The sequence below is a fragment of the Moschus berezovskii genome, chromosome 21, assembly GCF_049115385.1.
Source record: "Moschus berezovskii isolate FMDL1 chromosome 21, NW_MosBer_1.0, whole genome shotgun sequence".
Taxonomy (NCBI): domain Eukaryota; kingdom Metazoa; phylum Chordata; class Mammalia; order Artiodactyla; family Moschidae; genus Moschus; species Moschus berezovskii.
In genome coordinates, this window is record NC_142480.1 from 48,117,333 (window position 1) to 48,144,098 (window position 26,766).

Genomic DNA, 26,766 nt, shown 5'->3' on the forward strand with positions numbered 1-26,766 from the left:
ACATTGAGATGGCTGTTGTATTTTTATGAACTCTTGCGAACTCTGTAATTGTTTCCTCTTTTTCTTAGAGCTCACAAAGCAGCCATTTGATAACATGTTCTAGAATTTTGCCTTGAATTAACTTTAAGAACACCAGCCTGTAGCTTTTGGCATCCCTTTAGAATTTTTTTGAAAATTAGAACAATGTTTGACTGTCTTCACGCTCCCTTCAACTCTCCTATTAACTAGACGCCTCATGTATTAGTGAGACTTTCTTTTGCAGGTTTCCTTTGTACTCTAAGGTGTAATCTGTCTAGACAAAGAGACTTGAGCTCCTTTCCAATAACTGTGTCTCTGAGCCTGTCTTGGTTTTCATTTCCTTTGGACTGTTGTTTATCCTCCTCTTTCCAATCCAAGGCCCATTCTCTTTCCAGAGAAAACAGATGTCAAACAGGAGCCCAGCGAGCGCACTTGTACCGCTTCATACTTCACGACCCTGTTTACCTCAGTCACTAGTGAAAGTCCTCACTCCCAAGTTGTTTTCACATGGACATGTGGGTCCCCTCATTGGGGTCGTGTCCACACCCCCATGCTCATCTGTCCTCGCTTCCTCTCCTTAGACCCTTCGGCAGGCTCCCTCGCTCAAAAATTTCCCAGCAGCCACCTCCTCTTCTCTGATTGTCTCTGAGAATACTGTTGCCTCTGTAGCTGCCTATTTGCCTCTGTAGCTGCCTAAACTGTTTACTTCACCTGAACACCTTAGGCCCCAGGGGTCGGTAGGCATGTGTCTTGCTTCCCATCGCTCCCCTAACCCATTTTTTTCCCTTTTCTTCATCTAAAGCCACCCCTCCTCTGACATCTATTTCTTAGTTACACAGCTGAAATGTAAAAGTGTGGAGTGGGCTGGCTGGATTCATATGTCCATACGGGTGTTATCAGGAATTTCTTTCTCACCTGCCTCTCACGTCTCGCTATCTCAGTCTTCCATTTCCCTCCATCTCTGTTTTCTGCTTTCCCTTACATTGGCCTTATTTTCAAGCTTATATTTTCCCTCAGGGTGGCAGAGTTGGCCACCTGCAGCCAGTCCAGCTTGTTGAAGAGAGAGGTCTTCTTTTCCAGTTAGTCAAAAAACTCTAAGATCTAATTCTCATTGAACTGTCTCACGTCACATGCCCACTGAGGAGGTCGGGGTAGGGGTGGAGGGTGGGAGTGGTCTCCAAAAGGAAAGTGTAAGTGCCGTGCTGTTAGGAAGCTCTAGTTGGCAGGCAGACGAGAGCAGCAAGTGGAGTTCTTACCTGTCCAAACTGTATGACGTACTCTGTGTGGGCATGGTGAGATTTACATCTGAAGTTAGTTAAAAAAAAAAAAATCATAAAACTTTGCTATCTTACAGTGACCTTGGTTACCTTATAATAAGATTTAGCAGGAAATGAAACGATAACAGTTTTGAGCTCTCATAATACAGATTAGAACCAGTCTGATTTCAGATGATTTCAGAGGCAGATAATGGGAGAATATATTATTGTTCAGAATCCTGTTTTTAAACTACTTCAGGTGTTACATGCAGGGCTTTCAAAATTTTAAGTCTTTTTTTGTTGGTGGTGAAAAATATTCACAGCATAATTACTTTACAGCTAGACAGACAAGTTTACAGCAGCAGCTTATCCATGTGATGGACCGAATCTGTAAGTTAGTTGATGCTGTTCCTGATGATGAGCTGAAAGCTTTGGATTGTGGGAACGAGCTGCTGCAGCAGCGGAACATAAGGTATCTTGACTTCTCCTTCTGGATCTGATTGCGTTTCCACCGACACTGTAAGTGTCAAACATACAGGGCAAGATTTCCAGGCATTCTGCCCCACAAATTGTGTAGCATCCTTATCACTGTCTTTTTTTTTAATTCTGTGATTGGAATATAGTTGATTTACAATGTTATATTAGTTTCAGGTATACCAAAAAAATGATTTAGTTATACATATACATATATCTATTCTTTTTCAGATTCTTTTCCCAAATACATTATTACAGGCCTTCCCAGGTGGCACTAGTGGTAAAGAACCTGCTTGCCAATGCAGGAGATGTAAGAGACCTGGGTTCAATCCCTGGATTGGGAAGATCCCCTGGAGGAAGAAATGGCAGCCCACTCCAGTATTCTTGCCTGGAAAGAGGAGCCCACTGGGCTACAGTCCATGGGTTTTCAAAAAGTCAGGCATGCCTGAGCAACTGAGCACACACATATGTTGTTACAGAGTATTGAGTAGAGTTCCCTGTGCTCTACATTATGTCTTAAATTAATTTACTTTTTCAAACTATTCCTTTAGCATTTGTATTCAGATTTTTAAGGTTGGAAATATTTTGCCAATTTGGCATGAAAACTAAATATAAACTTGTGTGTACCCTACCATTGCCAGCTTGTTGTTGTTTAGTTGCTAAGTAATGTCTGAATCTTTACAACCCCATGGACTGTAGCGCACCAGGCTCCTCTGTCCATTTGATTCTCCAGGCAAGAATACTGGGGAAGGTTACCATTTCCTCCTTCAGGGGATCTTCCCCACCCAGGGATCACACTTGTATCTCCTGCATTGGCAGGCGGATTCTTTATCACTGAGCTACCAGGAAAGCCCACACCATTGCCAACTACGCATCCTTAATTTGGCATCCTGTGTTCTCTCTTCAGAAGGAAACTCCTAGCTGAAGCGGATTTTGATCCCAGTGATGCCAGTGTTCTTAGCTCTATGTGGGGATGTAGGCCTGATCCCCTGGAGAGCCCTGTGGAGGACTCGGCCTCTGTTTCCTTACCTTACGCGTTTCCGAAGGGTACTTCCTGTCCTGCAGGGAATGCTGTGAAGGAGTTCACTCTTCCACACCTCCCCTCAAATTCTGTGTCCACCCGGGAACGTTTACTGACTCCTCCCCTAGGAAAGACGGGAGTCTCAGCCGCCACGAAGAGTCCCTTTGAAAGACCGCTATTCAGTTCCCATTTACAGAAGTCCTTTGTAAGTAGCAACTGGGCTGAAACACCGAGGGCAGAGAAAAGAAATGAAAGCCCTGATTTCCCAGGGAATGTTCTCACAAGCACGGCTGTGAAAGATCAGAATAAGTATACCACCTCCATAAATGACTTGGAAAGAGAGCTCCAGGCTGCTTGCGAGATTGACAGTTTTGACATAGATGACTTTGACGATGATGATGATGATGACTGGGAAAATGTGATGCAAAATTTAGCAGCCAGCAAATCTTCCACAGCTGCCTACCCACCCATTAAGGAAGGTCGACCAGTTAAATCAGTGTCAGAAAGACCCTCTTCTGCCAAGACAGACTGCCTTCCAGGGGCATCTACTTCTCAAAATAAAGACTTCTCAGAGTCAGTTCCGAATTACCCTGGTAAGTTTACAATAAATGGAATGCTTATATTTTCTCTGACAACAAAACTGTCCAAAATAGGAATTGTACAAGAGAAACCATAGCAAATCATCATTGCCTGAGAATGACATTGTTTCTATGCAAATTTCTGCTGATAATATGAATTACAAATCACAATTTCAGAAGCAAGTTGCTCTTTTGTCTGGGTACCAGCTGTAGTTTTATAAAATGTGTAATTATAACCTATTGTAGTAAAGCTCTAAAAGTCATTACAAATGTGCTTTGCCTTTAAATTAACATTTTTTAGTCCCTAAAACAATAAAGCTCATGAGGGCCAAGTTTTTAACAATTTGGGGGATGGATAAAAAGCAAAGCTGAATTTATATGTTAAAAAATGTCATTGTGTGTATTTTTAGAATCCTGGATTCATAAAAAATGATGTTTATAAAGCAGTGGAACAGGTTTTATGTCAAAATACTAAAATTTACGGCAACCTAAGAAACCCAAGCGGAGGAGGCAATGGCACCCCACTCCAGTGTTCTTGCCTGGAGAATCCCAGGGACAGTGGAGCCTGGTTGGCTGCCGTCTATGGGGTCGCACAGAGTCGGACACGACTGAAGCGATTTAGCAGCAGCAGCAAGAAACCCAAGAAGTCAAAAATTTCTTACAGTCAAATTATTTTTTTGTTCTAGGATCATTTTAATTCACTCAGCAAATATTTCCTGAGTGGCCACCATGTGCCATATGCTGTGCTCAGGTCCTAGTGAAAGATGGATAATGAAGACTTCCTGCCTGCTTGGAGCTCACAGTTTAGTGAGAGAACTTTTTGGAACAGTGAAATTAGCCATTGTAAAGGCTGCAGAGAAAAGCCAAAATTAATTTTAAAACCTTACATTAACTTTATAAAGTTATCAAAAGGTGGTTTTTTTAAAATTTATATGTGTAAGGTTTTGTAAAATGCAGTCCTCCCTATTTTTGCCATTGATGATTTAATCCCACGGAGGTTGTTCTTACAGCTATGCTGTTGACCTTTAAAATAACCATTAATGGATTTGTTTCTATGTCATGTTTGAGTGTGTCATGTTTGGTGTTCGCAGTTACCTTTGAGACAGTTGAGGGCTGGGGTGAGAGGAACTGCCAGAGCTGGAGTGAGCACTTCTTGCAGTCTGTGGGCACCCTTCCTGAGTTGCGACAGCGAGGGGGCAGAAGAGGGGGCAGAGGCGAGTGACATGATGGAGGGAGATTCATAGGGAGCTAGGATGACTCTGAGTTTTCAGGCCCGGTGACTGAGAAAGCCGTGACACTATGAACAGAAAGAGAAGTCAGGAGGCAGAGGCAGATTTGGAGCAGAGCTGAGGAGGGCTATTTTAAGGCTTGCTGAGCTTCAAGTGTTGGGAAGTCATTCAGGCGGAAGTATCTTGCAGACAGTTGGAGGTGCGTGCAGCCCTGGGATTTAGGAGGGCGTCAGTCTAGTCTTAAGAAAGAGATCTGGGCATTCTTTGCACATCAGCGATGTTTAAGGTCAAAGGACTAGGAAAATTCCAAAAAATAATGTCTACTGATGCCAGTCCCAAGTGTCAGAGACTCCCAAATTTCAAGGACAGGTGGAGGGAATGGAGCCAGGGAAAGGAAGTTAAAGTGAGTAGAAAACCCAGGACTGTCTTTTTTTTTTCTTAATATGTATGTATGTATTTGACTATTCCAGGTCTTAGTGCATCTAGTTCCCTGACCAGGGATAGAACCCCGACCCCCTGCATTGGGAGCACAGGGTCTTAGCTACTGGAACACCAGGGAAGTCCCCCCATGATTGTCTTGAAGTTCAAAAGAGAAAGAGGAGAGAATATATAGGAGGAGTAGGTGCTGTAAAAAAAAAAATCAAGGAAAGATTTGAACTTGGCCCTTAGGAAGTCTCTGGTGGCCTTGACACTGGGCAGCAAGGAAACCCTGATAAACAGGTAAAGAAGGGTGTGCTATAGCAAACCGTACACCAGCGATTCTGCAGGGCAATGGGTTAAAATGCTAAAGCTTATTGGTTACAACAACGCCATGATTTCTCTTAACATTGATTATTTTCTTAGACAAGACGGCGCAGAATTTAGCATCCAAAAATCCGAAACACGAGCGTTTCCAGAGTCTTAATTTTCCTCATACAAAAGAAATGATGAAGATTTTTCATAAGAAATTTGGCCTGCATAATTTTAGGACTAATCAGCTAGAGGCGATCAATGCTGCACTGCTTGGCGAAGACTGTTTTATTTTAATGCCCACTGGTATGTATTTTTAGATATGAATTGGCAGGAATCCATTGGCAGATGTTAAATGAAAGCCCTTTAATAGAAATAAAAAGAACGCCTACACCATATTTCTATCATTGAGGGGCCTCTAGCCCTCCCATGCCACAGTTGGGGAAGTATATTACTTCATGTCCTCGGTTCTGGTTGTTGACATGATAACATTTATTGCCCTTTAAGATCCTCACCTCAAAGCTCATTGTGTTGAATTGATCGAGGATTTTCCTTTGGGAATTTTTCTTTTTTTCTAGTCTAAATTAGCCTGAAACAGGAACAAAAAATTTACTGTCAGAGACCACAACCACTTCTGGCAGTTTATTTGGCACAACCTCCTGTGGCCTGGTGGTTGAAATCATCAGCTTTGGAGTGATGCCCTGGGCTCAAAGCACAGCTCTGCCACTTATTAACAGTGTGGCCGTGAGCAAGGCACTTCACCCCCCAAACCCAGGCTCCTCATTTGTGCAGTGGGAATAATACCAAAGCACCCACTTCACAGAGTGTCATGAGGATTAAGTGAAAAGCCTGGAAGATAGTTCTTTCTTGTCTTCAGTTTTGAAGAGATCCAAGACTTTTCATTGTGCTGTTAAAGTGTATAACATTTGTTGAGTGATTTACAGTCATCCAAGTAAGAATATTAAATCAGCCATTAGGATAAGAAGCAGGGGAACATTGTAAATCACCTATGCTTCAATTAAAAAAAAGAAAGAAAGCAGCAATGTGGGAAGCTGGGGTTTCATTACTTACGTCTAGTCTTCCCTCTGCCTCTACTCGCCTTTGTTGTGACTCCAGCAATCAGTTGTCGCCATCGTCATTAAATAGCGTTGACTAGGCATCTGAATTTTCTCAAACTGATCTTACAGTTTAGATGACGTTGGTTTGTTTAGTCAGCAGCTTTCCTTACTTTATAAACTTGTCGTTCAGTCTGCGTCTTCTGTTTTGACTCGTTTGGCACTGCAAAACTAAGGCTGCAGAGGGAGGGCCCTGGCATTCGTCTCGCCCAGCAGTCTGAGGCATTGGCAATTCAGTGGTAGAATTCTCACCCTCCTCATCCAGCAGTTTTCATTCAAAGCTTTCCAAGACCCTCTAGGGTTTCAAGGGGACATTTTTCAGGGTATCCTTCTGAAGTAGACTTTTAAAGTATTTCTGATGCATTTAAGTTTCCTGCCCTGAATCTTGCTTTTGCTATCACATGTACCTATATAAGATTGTCCTAAAGATATTTTTTATACATTTAAGTTGCCCACATACTTTTTCTCATTCAAATATGGCATATTTTGGCACCGTGGAGAATATCACTTGGTGTCATATTAGTTAATTACTTTAAATTGTATATGTCATTTGCATTGTACATTTTGCCTTCATGCTCTCAACATAGAACTTGACAGATTTTTTTTTTTTTTTTGTCATTTCCTTTAGGAGGTGGTAAAAGCCTGTGTTACCAGCTCCCTGCCTGTGTTTCTCCTGGGGTCACTATTGTCATTTCTCCCTTGAGATCACTTATAGTAGATCAAGTCCAAAAGCTGACTTCCTTGGATGTAAGTTAAAACACTACCAATTATAATAAAAATACTAAGAATAGCATAACTTAAAGACAGTTATATTTTAGTACTCTGGGTAACCTTTTTTATTAAATAGTTCATGAACTGTAAGACTAAAACACAGCAGTTATATTAGGTTGTTACATTTAAGTACAAGTCTTTGGAAATTCTGGTACAGATGACTTTTTAGAGTTCAATCTGGTTTTACTCAGGAAGAACGCATTTTAGTAAGAACCTTTAACCTGTATCGCTGATGTAAATTTGTGTTTTCTAATATGGAAGGATTTCTTTTTCTACTACTGTCAGATCGGCTTAGTTCTCACTCCCTTCATATCTTAAAATGCCCACACACATATGTCCTTTTTCCTCCTGGCTGAGGTAAAGAAGAGTTTATGAATGCAGTCTATTAAATCCTACATACTGTGATCAAACAGAACTCTTCTCGGGATTATGAACTATCACCCCTCAACAAGACTACTGGTTTGATTTTTCTTCCCAAAGATGTCTCAGTACAGAGATGGTAGCCATTGTGCAGCCATTCCTGAGGTTGTGGTCCTTTTAGTGTTGTGCATTAAAACCCAAAAGATGCATTTACCTGAAAAAATAATATGGCCATACATGAGAATTGAAATCTCCTAGATGCTGAATTCATATTTATCTTCCTTACAAATCTGAAGAGCTAAGAAAGTAAAGAAACAGGGAAAAAGGAAAGGAAATAAACAGTGAGAAGACCATTTGACTTATGGTAAACAAGGATTTTTAAAAATTATGTACTGATTATTATGTTGAGATTCTCTTTCCTTTGACAGGTTTGATATGTGACTTATAAAATATTTATAAAACCTAAAGATAAATGTAAGCTTGAGTCAGATTAATGTGTAAATTTAAAATTGTTTACTACTTTTATGCTTAGATTCCAGCTACATATCTGACAGGTGATAAGACGGACTCAGAAGCTACAAGTATTTACCTCCAGTTATCAAAAAAAGACCCAATTATAAAACTTCTGTATGTTACTCCAGAGAAGGTTTGTATTTCTATCATTATTTTAAAATATGATATTACAGCTATTTTAGAAAAACAACCCAGTTCTCCTTACCAAGTAAGGAAATACCAAGTCTTTCCTTCCTGTGTTTCTCTCCTTTACTTCTCACATAGAATATTACTCGCTAGTCATCAAAAGTATGGAGGTCTTTGCTTCCATTAAGTGGTCCTCTGTCACACCAGCTCAGGGTCCTACAGTTTACCTCAATTCTGACACTACCTACCCAGAGATAGTGTCAGACCCCACAGGTTAAGGGCTCAGTCCCTCGAGATTACCACCCTGCTCCAGGTGCCAAGCCACAGTTTACCCACAACTTCCGTCTGACTTAGCTGCAAATCTGAGGTTCCTGTGACCTCCTCCTGCTTGAATTCAGTGACTTGCAAGAGCAGCTCACAGAACTCAGGGAGACACTTACCGACATTCACCAGTTTATTGAAGGCTGTGGTAAAGGCCTTCAGATAAACAGCCAGATGAAGAGGCATACGAGGCGGGTCCTGAGCACAGGAGCTTCTGTCCCTGTGGAGCTGGGGTGTGTCACCCCCCAAGCATGTGGATGTGTTTGCCAACCTAGAACTTCTCTGAACCCCATACTTGTGGAATTTTATTGAGGCGTCCTCACATAGGTATGATCAATTATAGTCTCCATTTTTACACTGACTCCCTTCTCTGGAGGATGGGAGTAGGACTCAAAATCACAAGCTTTTAATCCTGACATAGTCTTTCTAGTGACCAGTTCCCACCCAGGAGCCCAACCAGAGTTGCCTCAGTAGGACCAAAGGTGCTCCCAGTGCTCTTGTTGTTTAGTCGTTAAGTCGCATCCAACTCTTTGTGACCCCATGTATGGCATTTTCCCAGGCAAGAGTACTGGAGTGGGTTGCCATTTCCTCCTCCAGGGGATATACCTGATCTAGGAATCGAACCTTGTCTCCTGAATTGTAGACGGATTCTTTACCACTGAGCCGCCAGGGGAGCCCCAGTGCTCTAAGAATTTACAAGGGTTTCAGGAACCCTATTCCAGGAACTGGGAGCAGGGACCGGTATATTTTTTCTGTTATTTCATTAAAGCCCACTAAAATATATATGTTTTTAAATTTTTGACATAATTTCTGATGCATTTAGTGTAAGAATTCCTCTATAACTTTCATTGAGAAACCCATATGGTAACATTTTATTGTAACTGCTCTATCATTCTTTCTCTGTTTTTCCCTTTAACATTTCAGAATAAGTTGCAGACATGATATCCTTTCAGCCCTAAATACTTCATTGCATGTTCTAAAAACAAGGAATTCTCAGTACAGTTAACAAAATTGGAAAATATTAATTGCTACAATACTACTACTTTATGAAACTTTATTCTAATTTCACTAGTTATCCAAATAATATCCTTTATAGCAAAAGAAAATCCTAGATTATCCATTTTCTTCATGTCTCTTTAAACAGTTTCTGTCTTTCATGATCCTAACAGTTGAGTGAAAGCCAGTTGTTTTTTGGACTGTCACAATTTGATTTTATATTTCCTCTTGATTAGATTTGCATTGTTCATTTTGGGGGGAATATCACAGAAGTGGTGATATATTCTCAGTGCAGCCTATCAGGAGGCATTTGATGTCAATTCATTCTATTATTGGTATTGTTAACTTCGTTCATTTGATTAATATGATGTCTGCCAGATTTCTCCACTGTAAAATTACTTTTTTGTTGTTAATTATTCATTACAAGAATAAATGTAATTTTTTTTTGTAATTGTAGATCTCTTATTGTGGAATATTCTGAAACTGTGTAAATATCCTATGTCTCATGAGACTTTGACTTGAGTTTTATTGTCCCCACCAGTTGTTATTATACTGGGTGCCAAATGATGAGTCTTCTAATTTAATTGGTATTCTCCTGTAAGGACAAGGTTTCCATTTTACCCACATATTTATTTATATCAATATGAAATCATGAATTCTTAATCAGTGGGTTATAATCAATTGCCATTGTGTGTTTTGATGTTTTAATTGTTCTAGGTTTGGCCAGTGGAAAAGCTCTATCACACTGGCTTCTGTGTCCTTCCGACATGTCTGTCAAGATGTGGGTGCCAGATATGGTCACTGCTACTGGGATGTCATTGTTTCTAGGCCCAGTTATGGACTGAGCTATGAAATATATGTGCATACAGGCTTGTATGTACAAGCCATATATATACAGGCTTCCCAGGTAGCACAGTGGTAAAGAATCCACCTGCCAGTGCAGGAGACATGAGACGCAGGTTCGATCCCTGGGTCTCAAAGATCTCCTGAATGAGGAAATGGCAACCCACTCCAGTATTCTTGCCTGGAAAATCCCATGGACAGAGGAGCCTGGTGGTCTACAGTCCATGGGGTCACAGAGTTGGACTCGACTGAACATGCACACATGTGTGTATATATTGTACATATGTGTGTATATGATTCCTCCAAACAGCATGCACACATGTAACACATCTGTAACCCTGTCACCAGTATAAACGTGTGATGGCTCCCAGATACACTGAGGCAGAAAAATTGTTTCAGAAGCACTGACCTAATACATAACTGTTTGCTAAATGTGGGTGAACATCCTAGAGTGTCTCATCCGCTATTTTCTATTACTTTTTCTAATTCAGTTCGTAGATTGAAATCAGAACCAATTTTATGTGGTTTTAATGCAACTTAAGTCACAGTGGAACTTAAAGACAACCAGATCCTTACGGTGATGTGTCTAAATGGTTTTAAATGTCTGACTAACATACTTCCCGTCTAGGTCTGTGCGAGTAACAGGCTGATCTCTACTCTGGAGAATCTATATGAGAGGAGGCTCTTGGCACGTTTCGTCATTGATGAAGCACACTGTGTGAGTCAGGTAAGTACTGTTCTCTATGTCTTGACATACCAGTAAATACATACCGCCAACAGTATCTAGATCTTGAGTGCCGAGAGAAAAAAATATTGATTGAATTATTCTGCTATTTCACTGAAGAATAATATGGTTCTTAATATGTGTATTAAGTGTATGCTTTATATAAAGAAGATCCGAGTAGTCTGAAAAGCAGTAAAAAAAAAGCAGTTTTTTTTTTTCCCCCCAAATAGTGGGGACATGATTTTCGTCCAGATTACAAAAGAATGAATATTCTTCGCCAGAAGTTCCCTTCTGTTCCAGTGATGGCTCTCACTGCCACGGCCAACCCCCGGGTACAGAAGGACATACTCACTCAGCTGAAGATTCTCAGGCCTCAGGTGTAAGTTGTCAAAAGCTACTCATTTTAAAACCTGGGGGCTGTGGTTCCCCAATTATCGTACAGTAGGATCATTTGTGGAGCCTTCAAAAATCCCAGTGCCCGGGGTGCGTGTGTGCTAAGTCACTTCAGTCGTCTCCAAGTCCTTGGGACCCTATGGATTGTAGCCTGCCAAGCTCCTCTCTCTGTGGGACTCCCCAGGCAAGAATATTGGAGTGGGCAACCGTTTCCATCTCCAGGGTGTATTTCCATCTCCAATGCCAATTACATCCGGATTTGAGGAGCTGGGAGCCAGTATGTATTGTTGTTGTATTTTTTTTAATTTTTTAAATTCCCAGGTGATTCCAATGTGCAACAGAATTTGGAAACCAAGACCCTGGGGCTTTTATTCAATCACTAAAATTAAAACTCTTATCCCAGTACCAATTTTGGAAGTAGGGATAAAGTGCATGCCATACCTGTTAAACCTTAGGATGGTCTCAGTAATTAGCTTTTATTTATCCAATTTTGGCTCCTGTGTATTCTAGAACAGGGGACCCCAACCCGGGACCACAGACTGCTACTGGACTGTGGCCTGTTAGGAACTAACAAGCTGCACAGCAGGAGGTGAGCAGCTGTGGGCAAGCCAGCAAAGCTTCATCTGTATTTACAGCCACTCCCCATCTCTCCCTTTACCTTCTGGGCTCCACCCCCTGTCAGACCAGCGGCAGCATAATAAATGTAATGCGCTTGAATCCTGAAACCATCCCCCGCCCCCCAAAATCGTCTTCCAAGAAACCAGTCCCTAGTGCCAGAAAAGTTGGGTGGGGACTGCTGTCGTAGAGTGTATATAATGAAAGGGACAGACAATACTGCTTTGTCATTTTCCTCTGAAGTCTCAACTATATCCAGGATGTTGAAAACAGTCCAGAAAGTATATGTAGCAGCTTTTTTTTTAACTTTGTTTTTATCTCAACAGCAAAGTGCTTCTTCTTGCCACCAAATCCATAACTATTCAATAACAAAAACTTCTGTAAGACAATATCCCCAGTATAGGTTGCACTGAGTTGTTTTGTACCTCTGTATGACTTTGTAAAGACAAGTACATTCTCTGACAGGTTCCATTTACTCGGCAAACATTTGCTTAAACAGCTGTTGTCTACCAAGGTTAAAGTATTTTTTCCTTCTGATTTATTAGTAGGTGCTTTGAGATTGAGGAATATCTGAGGAAATAATGGCTGCTAATGTATTGGGGTGAATTTTTAGAGCTTGGCTCACTTGAAAATAAAGAAAATAAGCTGGCTCTATAAATATTATGATCAGTAAAAACAACAGCAGCATTTTGGTGGATTATATAAGAACTCTTTAAGTGCCATATGTGGGGACGGATGTGAAGGTGGTATTAGTCACTCAGTCGTGTCCGACTTCTTGCAATTCCATGGACTGTAGCTGGCCAGGCTCCTCTATCCTTGAAATTCTCCAGGCAAGAATACTGGAGTGGGTAGCATTCCCTTCTCCAGGGGATCTTCCTGACCCAAGGATCGAACCTAGGTCTCCTGAATAGCAGGCAGATTCTTCACCATCTGAGCCATGAGGGACGCCCTAGTGTGAAGGGGTTTGAGAGTAAGATAGCTTCAGAGACCTTTTGCAGATTAAACTGGCATTCATAAGCCCCATAATTTTAGAGTATTCAGAATTCTGTGCAGGTAATCACAAAAACTGGAATGCAGTATTTTAATTTCACTTGCAGATGAGTGTTTATAAAATTTGGGAGAAAAAAGATCGTTTCTTCCATAATTGATTTATATTACAACATTTTATATTTAAGATGTCTTATAAGTTTAGGTTCTAGTGAAGAACCCACATGCTAGGAATTTGCTTCTGCAAGTCTTCCACTGGTTTATAAAATCCTTTTTAAAAAATAGGCAGTGTTTTTAGCATTTTTCCATCAATAGATACCAGATGCAATCTACTGTTCCTTTAAATCAGTAATATTAATTGCCAAATGCCCATAATTAAGAGAAGTGATGCAAATTCAATTTATCTTTTGAATAGCTTTTTGGAAGTATCAAATCTATCTTTTTTGAGTAAGCATTGCACATATAGGCTCAGAGGCAGACACTTCTAATATGTTCTCCCAAGGATGTGTAGGGGAGATCTCCTTGGAAAAGTCATGGACTGTACATTCCCTGAGTCTAGCATGTGGTGCCCTGTGTATACTTGGCACTTGGTAAGAATGAATAAATGAAACATGTGGAAGAATTTTGGTAAATGTGGGTGAAATATGAAAATTTGGGCAGGTCTGTTGACTCTTAATATATTTGGTGCTTCTATATTTCAGTTCAGTTTAGTCGCTCAGTCGTGTCCGACTCTTTGCGACCCCATGAATCACAGCACGCCAGGCCTCCTTTGGGGGGAATTTAAATCCCTGAGTCAAAAGTAAACGATTTTAACCAACACTTTCTGTTACTTTCTTTGGTTGGTGGGGGGGGGGGGGGCGAATCTTCTTTTCTGCCCATAGACCTCTTGTTTGGATTAAATTTCCCCACTGCTGTGGTGTCATGGCCCTGGTGAAGACAGGTGCCCCTAGGGTTGAAGCCACGGTCCCTGCTCTTCTTTCCTACTGCCAGTCTGTGATAACATTCTTCGTCTTTGGGAAATATGAGGATGGAAATGAAATTGATTGGCTTTATGTACTCTTGCCTGGAAAATCCCATGGACAGAGGAGCCTGGTAGGCTGTAGTCCATGGGGTCGCTGAGTCGGACACGACTGAGCGACTTCACTTTCACTTTTCACTTTCATGCATTGGAGAAGGAAATGGCAACCCACTCCAGTGTTCTTGCCTGGAGCATCCCAGGGATGGGGGAGCCTGGTGGGCTGCCGTCTATGGAGTCACACAGAGTTGGACACGACTGAAGCAACTTAGCAGCAGTATCAGCATCCCTTTTCTTCAGGGCCTTATAATATGAACCGAGAAAGAAAAATAAGAGATATTTATGCAGTTAATATAGCAAAGAATACTGTTTCTCTTTCAATTTCCCCATAGAATTTTACCCTAAGGTAATGTATTTTTATGCATGAAGTCTTATTGCTTACTCTGTCATATTTACCTGAAAGAAAAACATATATATAAATTAATTGTTTTTTTTTTTAATTTCCTATAGTAAAATTTTTTTCCTAACTGAACAAATGAATTATATATAACAGTACTACATGACTGATCAGAACAGCTTAAATACATTTTTGAAAATAATTCTTAGGGATAAATTTTGATGGGGAATGTGTAACTTAATGAGCTAGGACTTCTTCTCAGTACATTTATCTATGGATCAATCAAGTCAGTTCATATTTCTTATTTTTAGAGGTATATTTCATAGCATTGAGAAGTGTTGCTCATATAAGCATGTAGATAGGAACGGAAAGCATTTTAGTCTAGCATTAATGCTCAGTTATTTGAATTCCTTCTGATATATATGCCAAAATTATATAATGATCTGTCATCAAAAATTATTTGTAATGATCTCTCAGCTGACATCTCAATTTAGTCCTCCAAATTTTGTGGAAAGGAAAGAATTCAGAACCATCTGACTGGCAAAATAAGTCAGATCATTAGTTATTCACTTTACTTTTTCTGGGAAATATACCTTTAAAAATATGCTTTACCAAACTTTTCTAATGGCTGTTAGATATCCTTGTTACTCTTTTCATTCACATGATTCCTTTATCCAGGAGTTGGGGAAATCAAAATACTATTAGCTTCAGTACATCTTTTCTAGTATATTTTTGACATATGTTTTTATTCTGTGATATGCTTTTTTTAATGATAGTTTTGTCAGAACTTTACAGCTGCCAATTAGCTCTTTAAAACAATGAGACATGACTACCATGAAAACTAATTGGCAAAGCCAGTTTTCATTGCCAAAACAATTGGCCAAACTAGACTTATTTTTTTACATTAAAAAAAAAATTCTGGCTTTGTTTTTCAAGTCACATAAACTACTTAGTACACATGCCCAAGACAGTGCCTCAGTTCCAAAAGCAACAAGAGCTGAGCACAAATTGATTCCGTTTCCTAACATTTAGAATGACTAGAGCTTGACGCCCTGGACCTAATAATATTTACCATTTCAGTGTCTCCACCAGTATTCCCTTGGTGAAGATATTTTGGGATCCAAAGCTTTTTTACAAAAAAATAGAGACACATTTGACACACCACCGAATTCACCCATTTAAAGGTTAGAATTTACTGGTTTGTTCGTACTTTCACAGGTTCTGCACCCATCCCGCAAATCTAAGTTTAGAACATTTTTATCACCCCCAAAAAAACCTAGTATTCAGTAGTCACCACACATTCTCTCCTTCCTGTTTCTGCCCTGCTTCTTTCACTTAACATGTTCTCAGGGTTCATCTATGTTGTAACATATATCAGAATTTCATTCCTTTAAAAAAAAATTATTTATATAACTGCACCGGCTCTTAGTTGCAGTATTCAGGGGATCAAACCCAGGCCCCCTGCATTGGGAGCATGGAGTTTTGGGCAGTAAACCACCTGAAACCCCGTCATTCCTTTTTATGGTTTAATAATCTTTGTGGATCACAATAAACTGTGGAAAATTCTGAAAGAGATGGGAATACCAGACCACCTGACCTGCCTCTTGAGAAACCTGTATGCAGGTCAGGAAGCAACAGTCAGAACTGTACATGGAACAACCGACTGGTTCCAAATAGGAAAAGGAGTATGTCAAGGCTGTATATTGTCACCTTGCTTATTTAACTTATGTGCAGAGTACATCGTGAGGAACGCTGGGCTGGAAGAAGCACAAGCTGGAATCAAGATTGCTGGGAGAAATATCAATAACCTCAGATATGCAGATGACACCACCCTTATGGCAGAAAGTGAAGAGGAACTCAAAAGCCTCTCGATGAAAGTGAAAGAGGAGAGTGAAAAGGTTGGCTTGAAGCTCAACATTCAGAAAACAAAGATCATGGCATCTGGTCCCATCACTTCATGGGAAATAGATGGGGAAACAGTGGAAACAGTGTCAGACTTTATTTTTTGGGGCTCCAAAATCACTGCAGATGCTGATTGCAGCCATGAAATTAAAAGATGCTTATTCCTTGGAAGGAAAGTTATGACCAACCTTGATAATATGTTGAAAAGCAGAGACATTACTGTGCCAACCAGGGTCCGTCTAGTCAAGGCTATGGTTTTTCCCGTGGTCATGTATGGATGTGAGAGTTGCACTGTGAAGAAAGCTGATCGCCGAAGAATTGATGCTTTTGAACTGTGGTGTTGGAGAAGACTCTTGAGAGTCCCTTGGCTGCAAGGAGATCCAACCAGTCCATTCTAGAGGAGATCAATCCTGGGTGTTCATTGGAAGGACTGATGCTAAAGCTGAAACTGCAATACTTTGGCCACCTCATGCGACGAGTTGACTCACTGGAAAAGACTCTGATGCTGGGAAAGGTTGGGGGCGGGAGGAGAAGGGGACGACCGAGAATGAGATGGCTGGATGGCATCACCGACTCTGTGGACATGAGTTTGAGTGAACTCCGGGAGTTGGTGATGGACAGAGAGGCCTGGCGTGCTGTGATTCATGGGGTCGCAGAGAGTCGGACACGACTGAGCGACTGAACTGAACTGAATCTTTGTTGAATAGGCATTTCACATTTATTTATCCACTTATCAATTGATGTGAACTCTAATTAGAATATCTGTTAATTCCAAACATCCCATTTCCAACAAGCCAAGTAAGATTTGTTATATGTAATGAACTCTTTAAGAGATTTAGCTCTTTCATTATAACAAATTGTGTGAATACAGTGGACCCTTGAGCAAAATGGATTTGAACATAGGCATAGTAACCTTCCCATACATGTTTTTATCTGTACCTGTGTTTTCATTTCTCCTGGGTATATGCCCAGGAGTGGAATTGTTGGGTCATATTGTAACTATTTTTAACCTTTTGAGAGCTTTCCAAAGTGGCTGCACCATTTTTCATTCCCACCAGTGATATAGTGGATTCAGATTCCACCAGCATGCGCTTTTGTCTCCCCTTTTTGACCCAGAATTTTTTTGTTTAATGCATAAAACACCGTTCTGAAATTAAAGTGTAGTGTAAAATGTAGGGGAAATCAGTAAGGCCATTCTTGTGTATAATCATTTTAGCATTCCTATCGGTAGGGAGACTCATGTACGATTCCCAGCTTAAGCCCGAATCATGCTGCTGCTAAGTCACTTCAGTCGTGTCCGACTCTGTGCGACCCCATAGACAGTAGCCCACCAGGCTCCGCCATCTCTGGATTCTCCAGGCAAGAATACTGGAGTGGGTTGCCATTTCCTTCTCCAATGCATGAAAGTGAAAGTGAAGTCGCTCAGTCGTATCCGACTCTTCGAGACCCCATGGACTACAGCCTACCAGGCTCCTCCACCCACGGGATTTTCCAGGCAAGAGTACTGAAGTGGGTTGCCATTGCCTTCTCCCCGGCTTATTTCCTACCTAGAAAGAAAAAGGGGCCAAAGAGAAGGAAAGAAACAATACAATCATATCAAGTTTTTAAATTATCTACATCATTTGTATTCCTGGGCAATTCTTTTTATGCCTAAATTTTATCAAGACTGCAGTTTGCTTTGCTGTGGCAGTGATTGTAAATAATTAATTGAGAACAGTCAGAATAGTCTATGGGTGTATCGAGTCTCTCATCTACCGACTTCCCGCAGTCTGCCACACATCTTCTGCCATCTCAAGCACTAAAAGATCTCTGAGTGTTTTGTACATATACATGATGTCTTAAGAGGGATGGTTTCACAGTATCGTTTAGCAGTCGTCTCATAAGACGCTGTGCATAATGCATTTCATGACCCTAGGAATCAAAGAAGCCAATTTCATAAAGTGAGCATCAGCTTCTCTCCCGCCACCTTCCTGTCAGTATATCTGAAATCAGATCATCCCAATAAAGGCCTGAATACTTTTTTCCTAATGTTGTACTTTACTCTTAACAGAAATGTGTAAAGCACTGAGAGACAGGAATCCCTACCCGGGGTGTCGGGTACTTAGATTAGAGAAAGTTGCACCTACACCATACTACATTTCAGTCGTTTTGTTTGGAGGTTTTGACATCTGGAACATGCACACGGTAAAGTTTAGAATGGGTGAAAAATAAAGTTTGTTTTTCAAAAGTGAGAGACAATTGTAAAAGGGAAAAAATGGTCAGGAGTATCGAGCAGAAAGGGCTTCCCTAGTCGCTCAGCAGTAAAGACTCTGCCTGCTTTGCAGGAGATTTGGGTTCTATCCCTGGGTCGGGAAGATCCCCTGGACAAGGAAATGGTAACCCACTCCAGTACTCTTGCCTGGAGAATCCCATGGACAGAGGAGCCTGGTGGGCTACAGTCCAGGGGAAAATTCATACATGTTAAAACAGGATCTGGAAATTGATTCCTGTAAGATTATCCTCGCTCATGTACCTTTAGAAAATCTTTGTGAACCCTTAGGCGTATATGTACCCCAGATTTAGACCACTGATTTGGAAGAAGTTAAACTGTGGTTTAGAACTCTGAAAAGAGGTCTAAGGTGGGAGTGAAGTTGGAACTCACAGGTATGATATTTGGATGCTGTTTAAAGCAATGAGAGTGCAGTCCCTGAAGAGGATAATACAGGGGAAGAAGAAGAGAAGAGCCAAGCGTTTTGGGAACTGATTCTCTTGTAAGTGGGGAGAAAGCCCACAGGTGTGAGAGCTGATTGTAGGTTTTGGTAAGGCTAACAAACAGCAGAGAGTGACAAGGAAAGGTAAGAGGATGAGGTCTGACAGAAGACCAGGGCAGGTACCAGATGCAGTTGATTTCTGCCGCCTGCTGCGTGGCCATTTTATGTGCCTAGTGGTCCCCTCAGGAACATGCCTGCCTCACATATGAAGCATTCTTTAGTACTAAAATTAAGTGTTTATCCTGATATCAGTGGCAACCAAACCTGGACCCATCTGTCTTGAACTTAGATGCAAAGACAGAAAAGCAGTGGTTTTAGTTCCCGTCTTTCCTTCCTTTGATCCCTACCCACTGTGTATAGACCACCTCCTTACCACAGTTGTTGCAGTTCACGATCTTCGTTCCCCTCCATCCACCCAGGCACTGAGATGTCTTCATTCTCTAACCTTAACTCCTTCGTTCATGTTCTCTCTCCTTCCTGGGGCCATGTTGGAACCTGGCGCAGATTCAGGGTCTCCCCAGGGCCAAGGACCCTGTAACAAGTCCATCATCCTTCTCCAGTTTCTCAAAGCTCTGATAAACCAGTTTGGGTAGAATGATAATGCCAGAAGCCAGTTGGTTGGGGGCACAAGAGGATTCTGAGAAACCTACCTTTGGAGGGAGAAAACAAAGTGGGATGCCAGCTGCAGTGGAACATACGAAGGGTCGAGAGAAGCTTTTGTTGTTTTCAGGATTGGAAGGTCCAGGTACGTACACAGAGATAAAAGGGAAGAGTTCACAGAAGAGCCTGGATCACAGGAAAGGAGATAATGGAGAGGTAGAGCTCACACAGGAGACAGGGGCCGTGGGGGACAAGAGCGAAGGGCAAGGACCAAGCGCACACCCGTCTCAGAGTCAGTCACGCCCCTCTGAGCACAGAGCTCAGGGCAGTGATCAGGGTCTGCAGACTTCACCTCCTGGGGCCGTGTAGCCCGCTCTCCACTCTTGGTGTGCAGGCGTGCCTAGTCGCTTCAGCTGTGTCTGACTCTTTGCCACCCCATGAACTGTAGCCTACCAGGCTCTTCTGTCCATGGGATTCTCCAGGCAGGAATACTGAAGTGGGTTGCCATGCCCTCCTCCAGATCTTCCTGACCCAGGGATCGAACCCACGTCCCTTAGCATCCCCTTCATCAGCTGGCAGATTCTTTGCCGCTAGCACCACCTGGGAAGCCCCCACTCTTCTGTGCACAGTTAGAATTGGGGGATGTTGGTAGCCTAAAGTTATGTATGGTTTCTCTATGAATTTCTTCATCTTTTAAATAATGTTTTAACCATCTCTGGCAATGGCAAGCCACTCCAGTACTATTGCCTAGAAAATCCCATGGATGGAGGAGCCTGGTAGGCTGCAGTCCGTGGGGTCGCTAAGGGTCGGACACTACTGAGCGACTTCACTTTCACTTTTCACTTTCCACTTTCACACATTGGAGAAGGAAATGGCAACCCCCTCCAGTGTTCTTGCCTGGAGAATCCCAGGGACGGGGGAGCCTGGTGGGCTTCCATCTATGGGGTCACACAGAGTCGGACACGACTGAAGTGACTTAGCAGCAGCAGCAGCAGCTTTTAATCTACCTTGTTTTTGGAAACTCCTGTCTTTTCTGCATATTTTTTTCTTTTGCCGTCCTTCTGATTGTCATCGAGTCCCGTAGACATACCCTCCTTATCACCATTCTTAATCTTTAACCTAACTTCCAGCTGTATTTTATTATATAAGTTGCCAGTAGTTACATTCACTTTAAGACAACTTGATTGCACTGTAGAAAACCAGTGCTTAATTTTTTAATAATTTTGTTCATTTACTTATTTTGGCTGTGCTGGGTCTTTGTTACTGCAAGAACTTTTCTCTAGTTTCGGGGAGTGGGGGCAACTCTCTAGTTGTGGTGTACGGGCTTCTCATTGCAGTGGCTTCTCGTGGAGCACGGGCCCTAAGGCGCCTGAGCTTCAGTAGTTGCAGCTTCCAGGCTCTGGAGCATAGGCTCCATAGCTGTGGCGCATGGGCTTGGTCGCTCCGAAGCGTGTGGGTTCTTCTGGACCTTGGATCAAACCCGTGTGTCCTGCATTTGCAGGTAGATTCTTTACCACTGAGCCACCAGGGAAGCCCAATCAGTGTTCAGTTTTTGAAAGTGGCTAATCTGGTCCCATCACTTCATGGGAAATAGATGGGGAAACAGTGGAAACAGTGTCAGACTTTATTTTTTTGGGCTCCAAAATCGCTGTGGATGCTGATTGCAGCCATGAAATTAAAAGACGCTTACTCCTTGGAAGGGAAGTTATGACCAACCTAGATAGCATATTAAAAAGCAGAGACATTCCTTTGCCAACAAAGGTCCATCTAGTCAAGGCTATGGTTTTTCCAGTGGTCATGTATGGATGTGAGAGTTGGACTGTGAAGAAAGCTGATCGCCAAAGAGTTGATGCTTTTGAACTGTGGTGTTAGAGAAGACTCTTGAGAGTCCCTTGGACTGCAAGGAGATCCAACCAGTCCATTCTAAAGGAGATCAGTCCTGGGTGTTCATTGGAAGGACTGATGCTAAAGCTGAAACTCCAATACTTTGGCCACCTCATGCGACGAGTTGACTCACTGGAAAAGACTCTGATGCTGGGAGGGATTGGAGGCAGGAGGAGAAAGGGGACGACAGAGAATGAAATGGCTGGATGGCATCACCGACTCGATGGACGTGAGTTTGAGTGAACTCCGGGAGTTGATGATGGACAGGGAGGCCTGGTGTGCTGTGATTCATGGGGTCGCAAAGAGTCGGACACGACTGAGCGACTGAAATGAACTGAAACCTATATTTTCTCATTATAGCGAAATTTTATGTTTCTGACTTCTTTTAGGTTTAGCATGAGCTTCAACAGACACAATCTAAAATACTACGTGTTACCCAAAAAACCTAAAAAGGTGGCATTTGATTGCTTGGAATGGATCAGAAAGCATCACCCACGTGAGTACAGCCTTGTGATGAATTATGTCTAGAAGAGATAAGTAAATGTCTTTTTAGTACTACAGTTGAATATATAAAATCGCATATTAAGCATTTCTTTTCTCATCATGGTAGCACTAACTTGCTGTTTATAGCGCAGAATATTTCAACTCTCTCAGTTCTGAAAATTAGAAAACCTTATTTGGTTTGCTAGCAATAACCCCTAATAAAAAACATATTAAATACCCCCTCCTACACACCTGTATTATTCGTGGTTTCAGTCTTTCTTTTGGCTGCTATCAGTGTGTGAATTATGCAACTATGTTCTAGTCCCTTCTCCCAAGTGTGTCTGCCTTTGAGTCCTGTTAACTGAAATGAGATTCCGAAATTCATGGTAGTTTTCCATGTAACCTCTTAGCTACTTTTCCATGGAGCATTCTTTGTTGTTGTTAAACATCTCCATTTTATTTTTTTTAATTAGTATACACACTTGTTTCAGTAAATCAAATAATACAGAGATAGATCAAGGAAAAAGTCAGTTTTCCATCCCCCATTTCCAAAAAAATTTCCTTTTCCATCCCCCCCATCCCCCACCACCCAGAGAGCTAATATAAATAGCCTTGTGTGTATCTGTATCCTTGGCTTTTCCACAGAGAGGTGTCTTTTTCTTTACTGCCTTTTATTTTCCAATTTTTAAAAATAACGTTCATACAAATGGCAGTAAATATAATATAGTGAAGAGAATTTAGAAAGGAAGGAAAGAAAGAAACAAAAGACAAACCTTACCATAGGACAAGTTAAGTTATTATTACCATTTTGGCTTACTTCCTTCCAGTAATTTCTGTGTGCATTTTTCTTTCCATTAGCCTACTGTATATACAGTGTTTTCTACCCTTTACCTCTTTTACACCTTAAACATTTTCTCATGTCTTTTTAAAAACTTAGAAATCACTGAATGGCTGCTTGTAATTTTCTTTCTTAATTATGTCCTATGTTGGCCCTTAAAATTTTTTTTTAATCTTAAAAACTGTAGGGCCTTCCCTGGTGATCCAGTGGTTAAGACTCTGCACTTCCACCTGCAGGGGGCCAGGGTTCAATCCCTGGTTGGGGAACTAAGATCCTGCATGCCGCACAATGTGGCCAAATATTGTAAACAGAACTTCTTAAATAAATCCTTGGGTCACTTTATTTCTTCGATTTGTTTCCCAGAAGGAAACTGCGTCAAAAGGAAGGAGAATTTCTAAGGCTCTTGATACATGTTACCGTATGCTTTCTACAAAGTCTGTGTAGAAGTGCCTTCCTATTGTATACCAGTGAGAAACAGAGCCAGGGTGCCTCCAGGTCAGTTTGGAGGAACAAGATTACAAGTCAAACCTTGTCATTTCCAGCACATGTTATTCCTTGCTTGATTTATTCTACCTATGTGATTCTCCTCTGCTGTCAGAAAACTGAAGGTCTATTTACAGTTCAGACAGTTCTAAGAACATCATGTAAGTTACGTCGTTGTTTATGTTACATGTTCTCATTTCACAAGACTGTTTTGGTTTCTTGGCAGATGACTCAGGGATAATTTACTGCCTCTCCAGGCACGAATGTGACACAATGGCTGAAACATTACAGAAGGATGGCCTTGCTGCCCTGGCTTATCACGCCGGCCTCAGTGACTCCGCCAGAGATGAAGTACAGCACAAGTGGATTAATCAGGATGGCTGCCAGGTAGCATCTCTTAATATAAAGGAAACAATATTTTACAGTATATAAGCCACCTTAGATGGAAAATTGTTTTTACCTTAAAGGTAGTAAGCATCAAAATAAGGCAGATTTAAAAGGAGATCTTTAAGACATCTAAAGTTGCTTTTTCTTTCTTAAATTAAAAAAAAAAATTTTTATTGGGATGTAATTCACATACCATAAAATTCTCCCTCCCAAAGTTTACAAGTCAGTAGTTTTTAGTATATTCATAAGGTTGTGCAACCATTCAGTTCAGTTCAGTTCAGTTCGGTCGCTCAGTCGTGTCCAACTCTCCGCAACCCCATGAATCACAGCATACCAGGCCTCCCCACTGTCTAATTCCAGAACATTCCATCATCCCAGAAAGAAGCCACATATCCACTTGCCATCACTCCCCACACCCCCAACCCCCATTCACTAATCTATTAACTACTGTTAATCTCTCTCTGTAGAGTTTCCTGTCCTGGGCATTTCATATGAATGGACTCATACAGTATGCATGCTTCTGTTCAGGTTTCTCTTCCTGAGCATGTTGTCGAGATTTATCCACATTGTAGTATGTATCAGTACTTGACTCCTTTTTGTGTCTGGACAATATTCCATTGTATGAGGCACCATATTTGTTATCTGTTCATCAGTTGGAAGACATCTGGGTTGTATCCATTGTGTCACTCTTGTGAATAATGCTTCTGTGCAAGTTTTTGTGTAAACATATGTTCAGTTCTGTTGGGTAAATATCTAGGAGTGGAGGGACTTCCCTGGTGGTACAATGCATAAGAATCCACATGCCAGTGCAGGGGACACAGCTTCCATCCCTGGTCTGGGAAGATTACACATGCCTCGGAGCAACTAAGCCCATGCACTAAAACTACTGAGCCTGTGCTCTGGAGCCCTCAGGCTGCAAGTACTGAAACCCTCGAGCCTAAACCTGTGCTCCACAACCACAATCAGGAGCCCAAGCCCCACAACAAAGGGTAGCCCCTGCTCGCCACAACTGGAGAAAACCTGAGCACAGCAACAAAGGCCTAGCACAGCCGAAAGTAAATAATTCATTAATTTATTTATAAATAAATAAATACCTGGAAGTAGAATTGCTTAGTCATATGGAAATTTCATTGTTTAACTTTTTAAGAAACTGCCCTTTTTCCAAAGCAGTTGTAAAGTTATACATTCCAGCAATGTGTGAGGTTCCAATGCGTCCACCTCACCAACACTAATTATTGTCCCTTTTTTTACTATAGCCATCCTGGTGGATGTAAAGTAGTATCTTATTGTGATTTTATTTGCATCCCCAAATAACTAGTGATGCTGAGCATCTACTTCTGACAGATTTGTCACCGAAGTGGATCAAGAAAGAAACTGAGAACACTCTAGGCATCCCATACTGTCACTTGGATAGATCCCTCTAACACACAAGGATGAATCTGAGAATGACTAAACTTTTTTTGGAGCCTGTGAAATTTTCAGTTCATAAAAAAAGAAATCATTACCCTAAAGATTCAGAAAGAAAATAACTTTTGAAGTTATTTTCTGAGGAAAAATAAAAGGAAGTCTTAGAGGATATCAACTTAATATCCTTAGGAAGATTTAAGAAGAACTGTATGAACAGTTTTTCCATAAGAAGATGATATGAAAGAAACAGTTTGCCATAAGAAGATGATATGAAAAGGCTGACATGAAGGGGAAAATAAAAATTCCATATATGCAAACAAAATGCAAGGAAAAACAAAACAAATAGAATTATATATCAAGACACACATGGTCCAATTCAATGCAGACATTTGAATCACTGATGTAGTGAATAACTTGAGAATGCAAAGGGGAAAAAAACATGAAAATAGAAGGAATAAAAAAAAAATGTGTTTTTTTGCCAAACAGAGAAATGTTTGGCAACGGGGAGTAATGCTCAGCCTAAAAATAATAAGTGTACCCAACAATGAAATCGGGAGAGTTGAGATAGATAGAATGGTCAAATGTATTACAAATAAATATATAAGAAATTAAGAGTCATCTCAGAATCATTGGGGAAAAACTTAGATGTAGACATAGTTCAGAATATTTGTTTGATTTACAAAGTTGTAAGGAATTGTGGGCCTTAGGAAGCATCACTATGAACAAAGCTAGTGGAGGTGATGGAATTCCAGTTGAGCTATTTCAAATCCTAAAAGATGATGCTGTGAAAGTGCTGCACTCAATATAGCAAATTTGGAAAACTCAGCAGTGGCCACAGGACTGGAAAAGGTCAGTTTTCATTCCAGTCCCAAAGAAAGACAATGCCAAAGAATGCTCAAACTACCACACAATTGCACTCATCTCACACACTAGCAAAGTCGTGCTCAAAATTCTCCAAGCCAGGCTTCAGCAATATGTGAACCATGAACTTCTAGATGTTCAAGCTGGTTTTAGAAAAGGCAGAGGAACCAGAGATCAAATTGCCAACATTCGATGGATCATGGAAAAAGCAAGAGAGTTCCAGAAAAACATCTATTTCTGCTTTATTGACTATGCCAAAGCCTTTGACTGTGTGGATCACAATAAACTGTGGAAAATTCTTTAAGAGATGGGAATACCAGACCACCTGACCTGCCTCTTGAGAAACCTGTATGCAGGTCAGGAAGCAACAGTTAGAACTGGACATGGAACAACAGACTGGTTCCAAATAGGAAAAGGTGTATGTTAAGGCTGTATATTGTCACCCTGCTTATTTAACTTATATGCAGAATACATCATGAGAAACGATGGGCTGGAAGAAGCACAAGCTGGCATCAAGATTGCTGGGAGAAATATCAGTAACCTCAGATATGCAGATGAGACCACCCTTATGGCAGAAAGTGAAGAAGAACTAAAGAGCCTCTTGATGAAAGTGAAAGAGGAGAGTGGAAAAAGTTGGCTTGGAGCTCAACATTCAGAAAACTAAGATCATGGCATCCGGTCCTGTCACTT

At 41.2% G+C, this 26,766-nt stretch overlaps 1 protein-coding gene across 2 annotated transcripts in view; it reads left to right on the forward strand.

Moving 5' to 3' along the window:
• The window catches only part of BLM (BLM RecQ like helicase), a 92,533-nt gene that overhangs the window by 35,763 nt on the left and 30,004 nt on the right, over positions 1 to 26,766 (forward strand). The window contains exons 6-14 of one of the 2 annotated variants that reach the window (XM_088829610.1): positions 1,614 to 1,746; positions 2,656 to 3,362; positions 5,420 to 5,611; positions 7,049 to 7,167; positions 8,084 to 8,197; positions 10,979 to 11,077; positions 11,305 to 11,453; positions 22,007 to 22,113; positions 23,648 to 23,808. In XM_088829610.1, coding sequence (XP_088685736.1) covers positions 1,614 to 1,746; positions 2,656 to 3,362; positions 5,420 to 5,611; positions 7,049 to 7,167; positions 8,084 to 8,197; positions 10,979 to 11,077; positions 11,305 to 11,453; positions 22,007 to 22,113; positions 23,648 to 23,808 — 1,781 coding nt within the window. Of the gene's footprint in view, positions 1 to 1,198; positions 1,747 to 2,655; positions 3,363 to 5,419; positions 5,612 to 7,048; positions 7,168 to 8,083; positions 8,198 to 10,978; positions 11,078 to 11,304; positions 11,454 to 22,006; positions 22,114 to 23,647; positions 23,809 to 26,766 lie in introns of those variants that run through there. The other variant, XM_055417865.2, reaches the window with a different exon arrangement.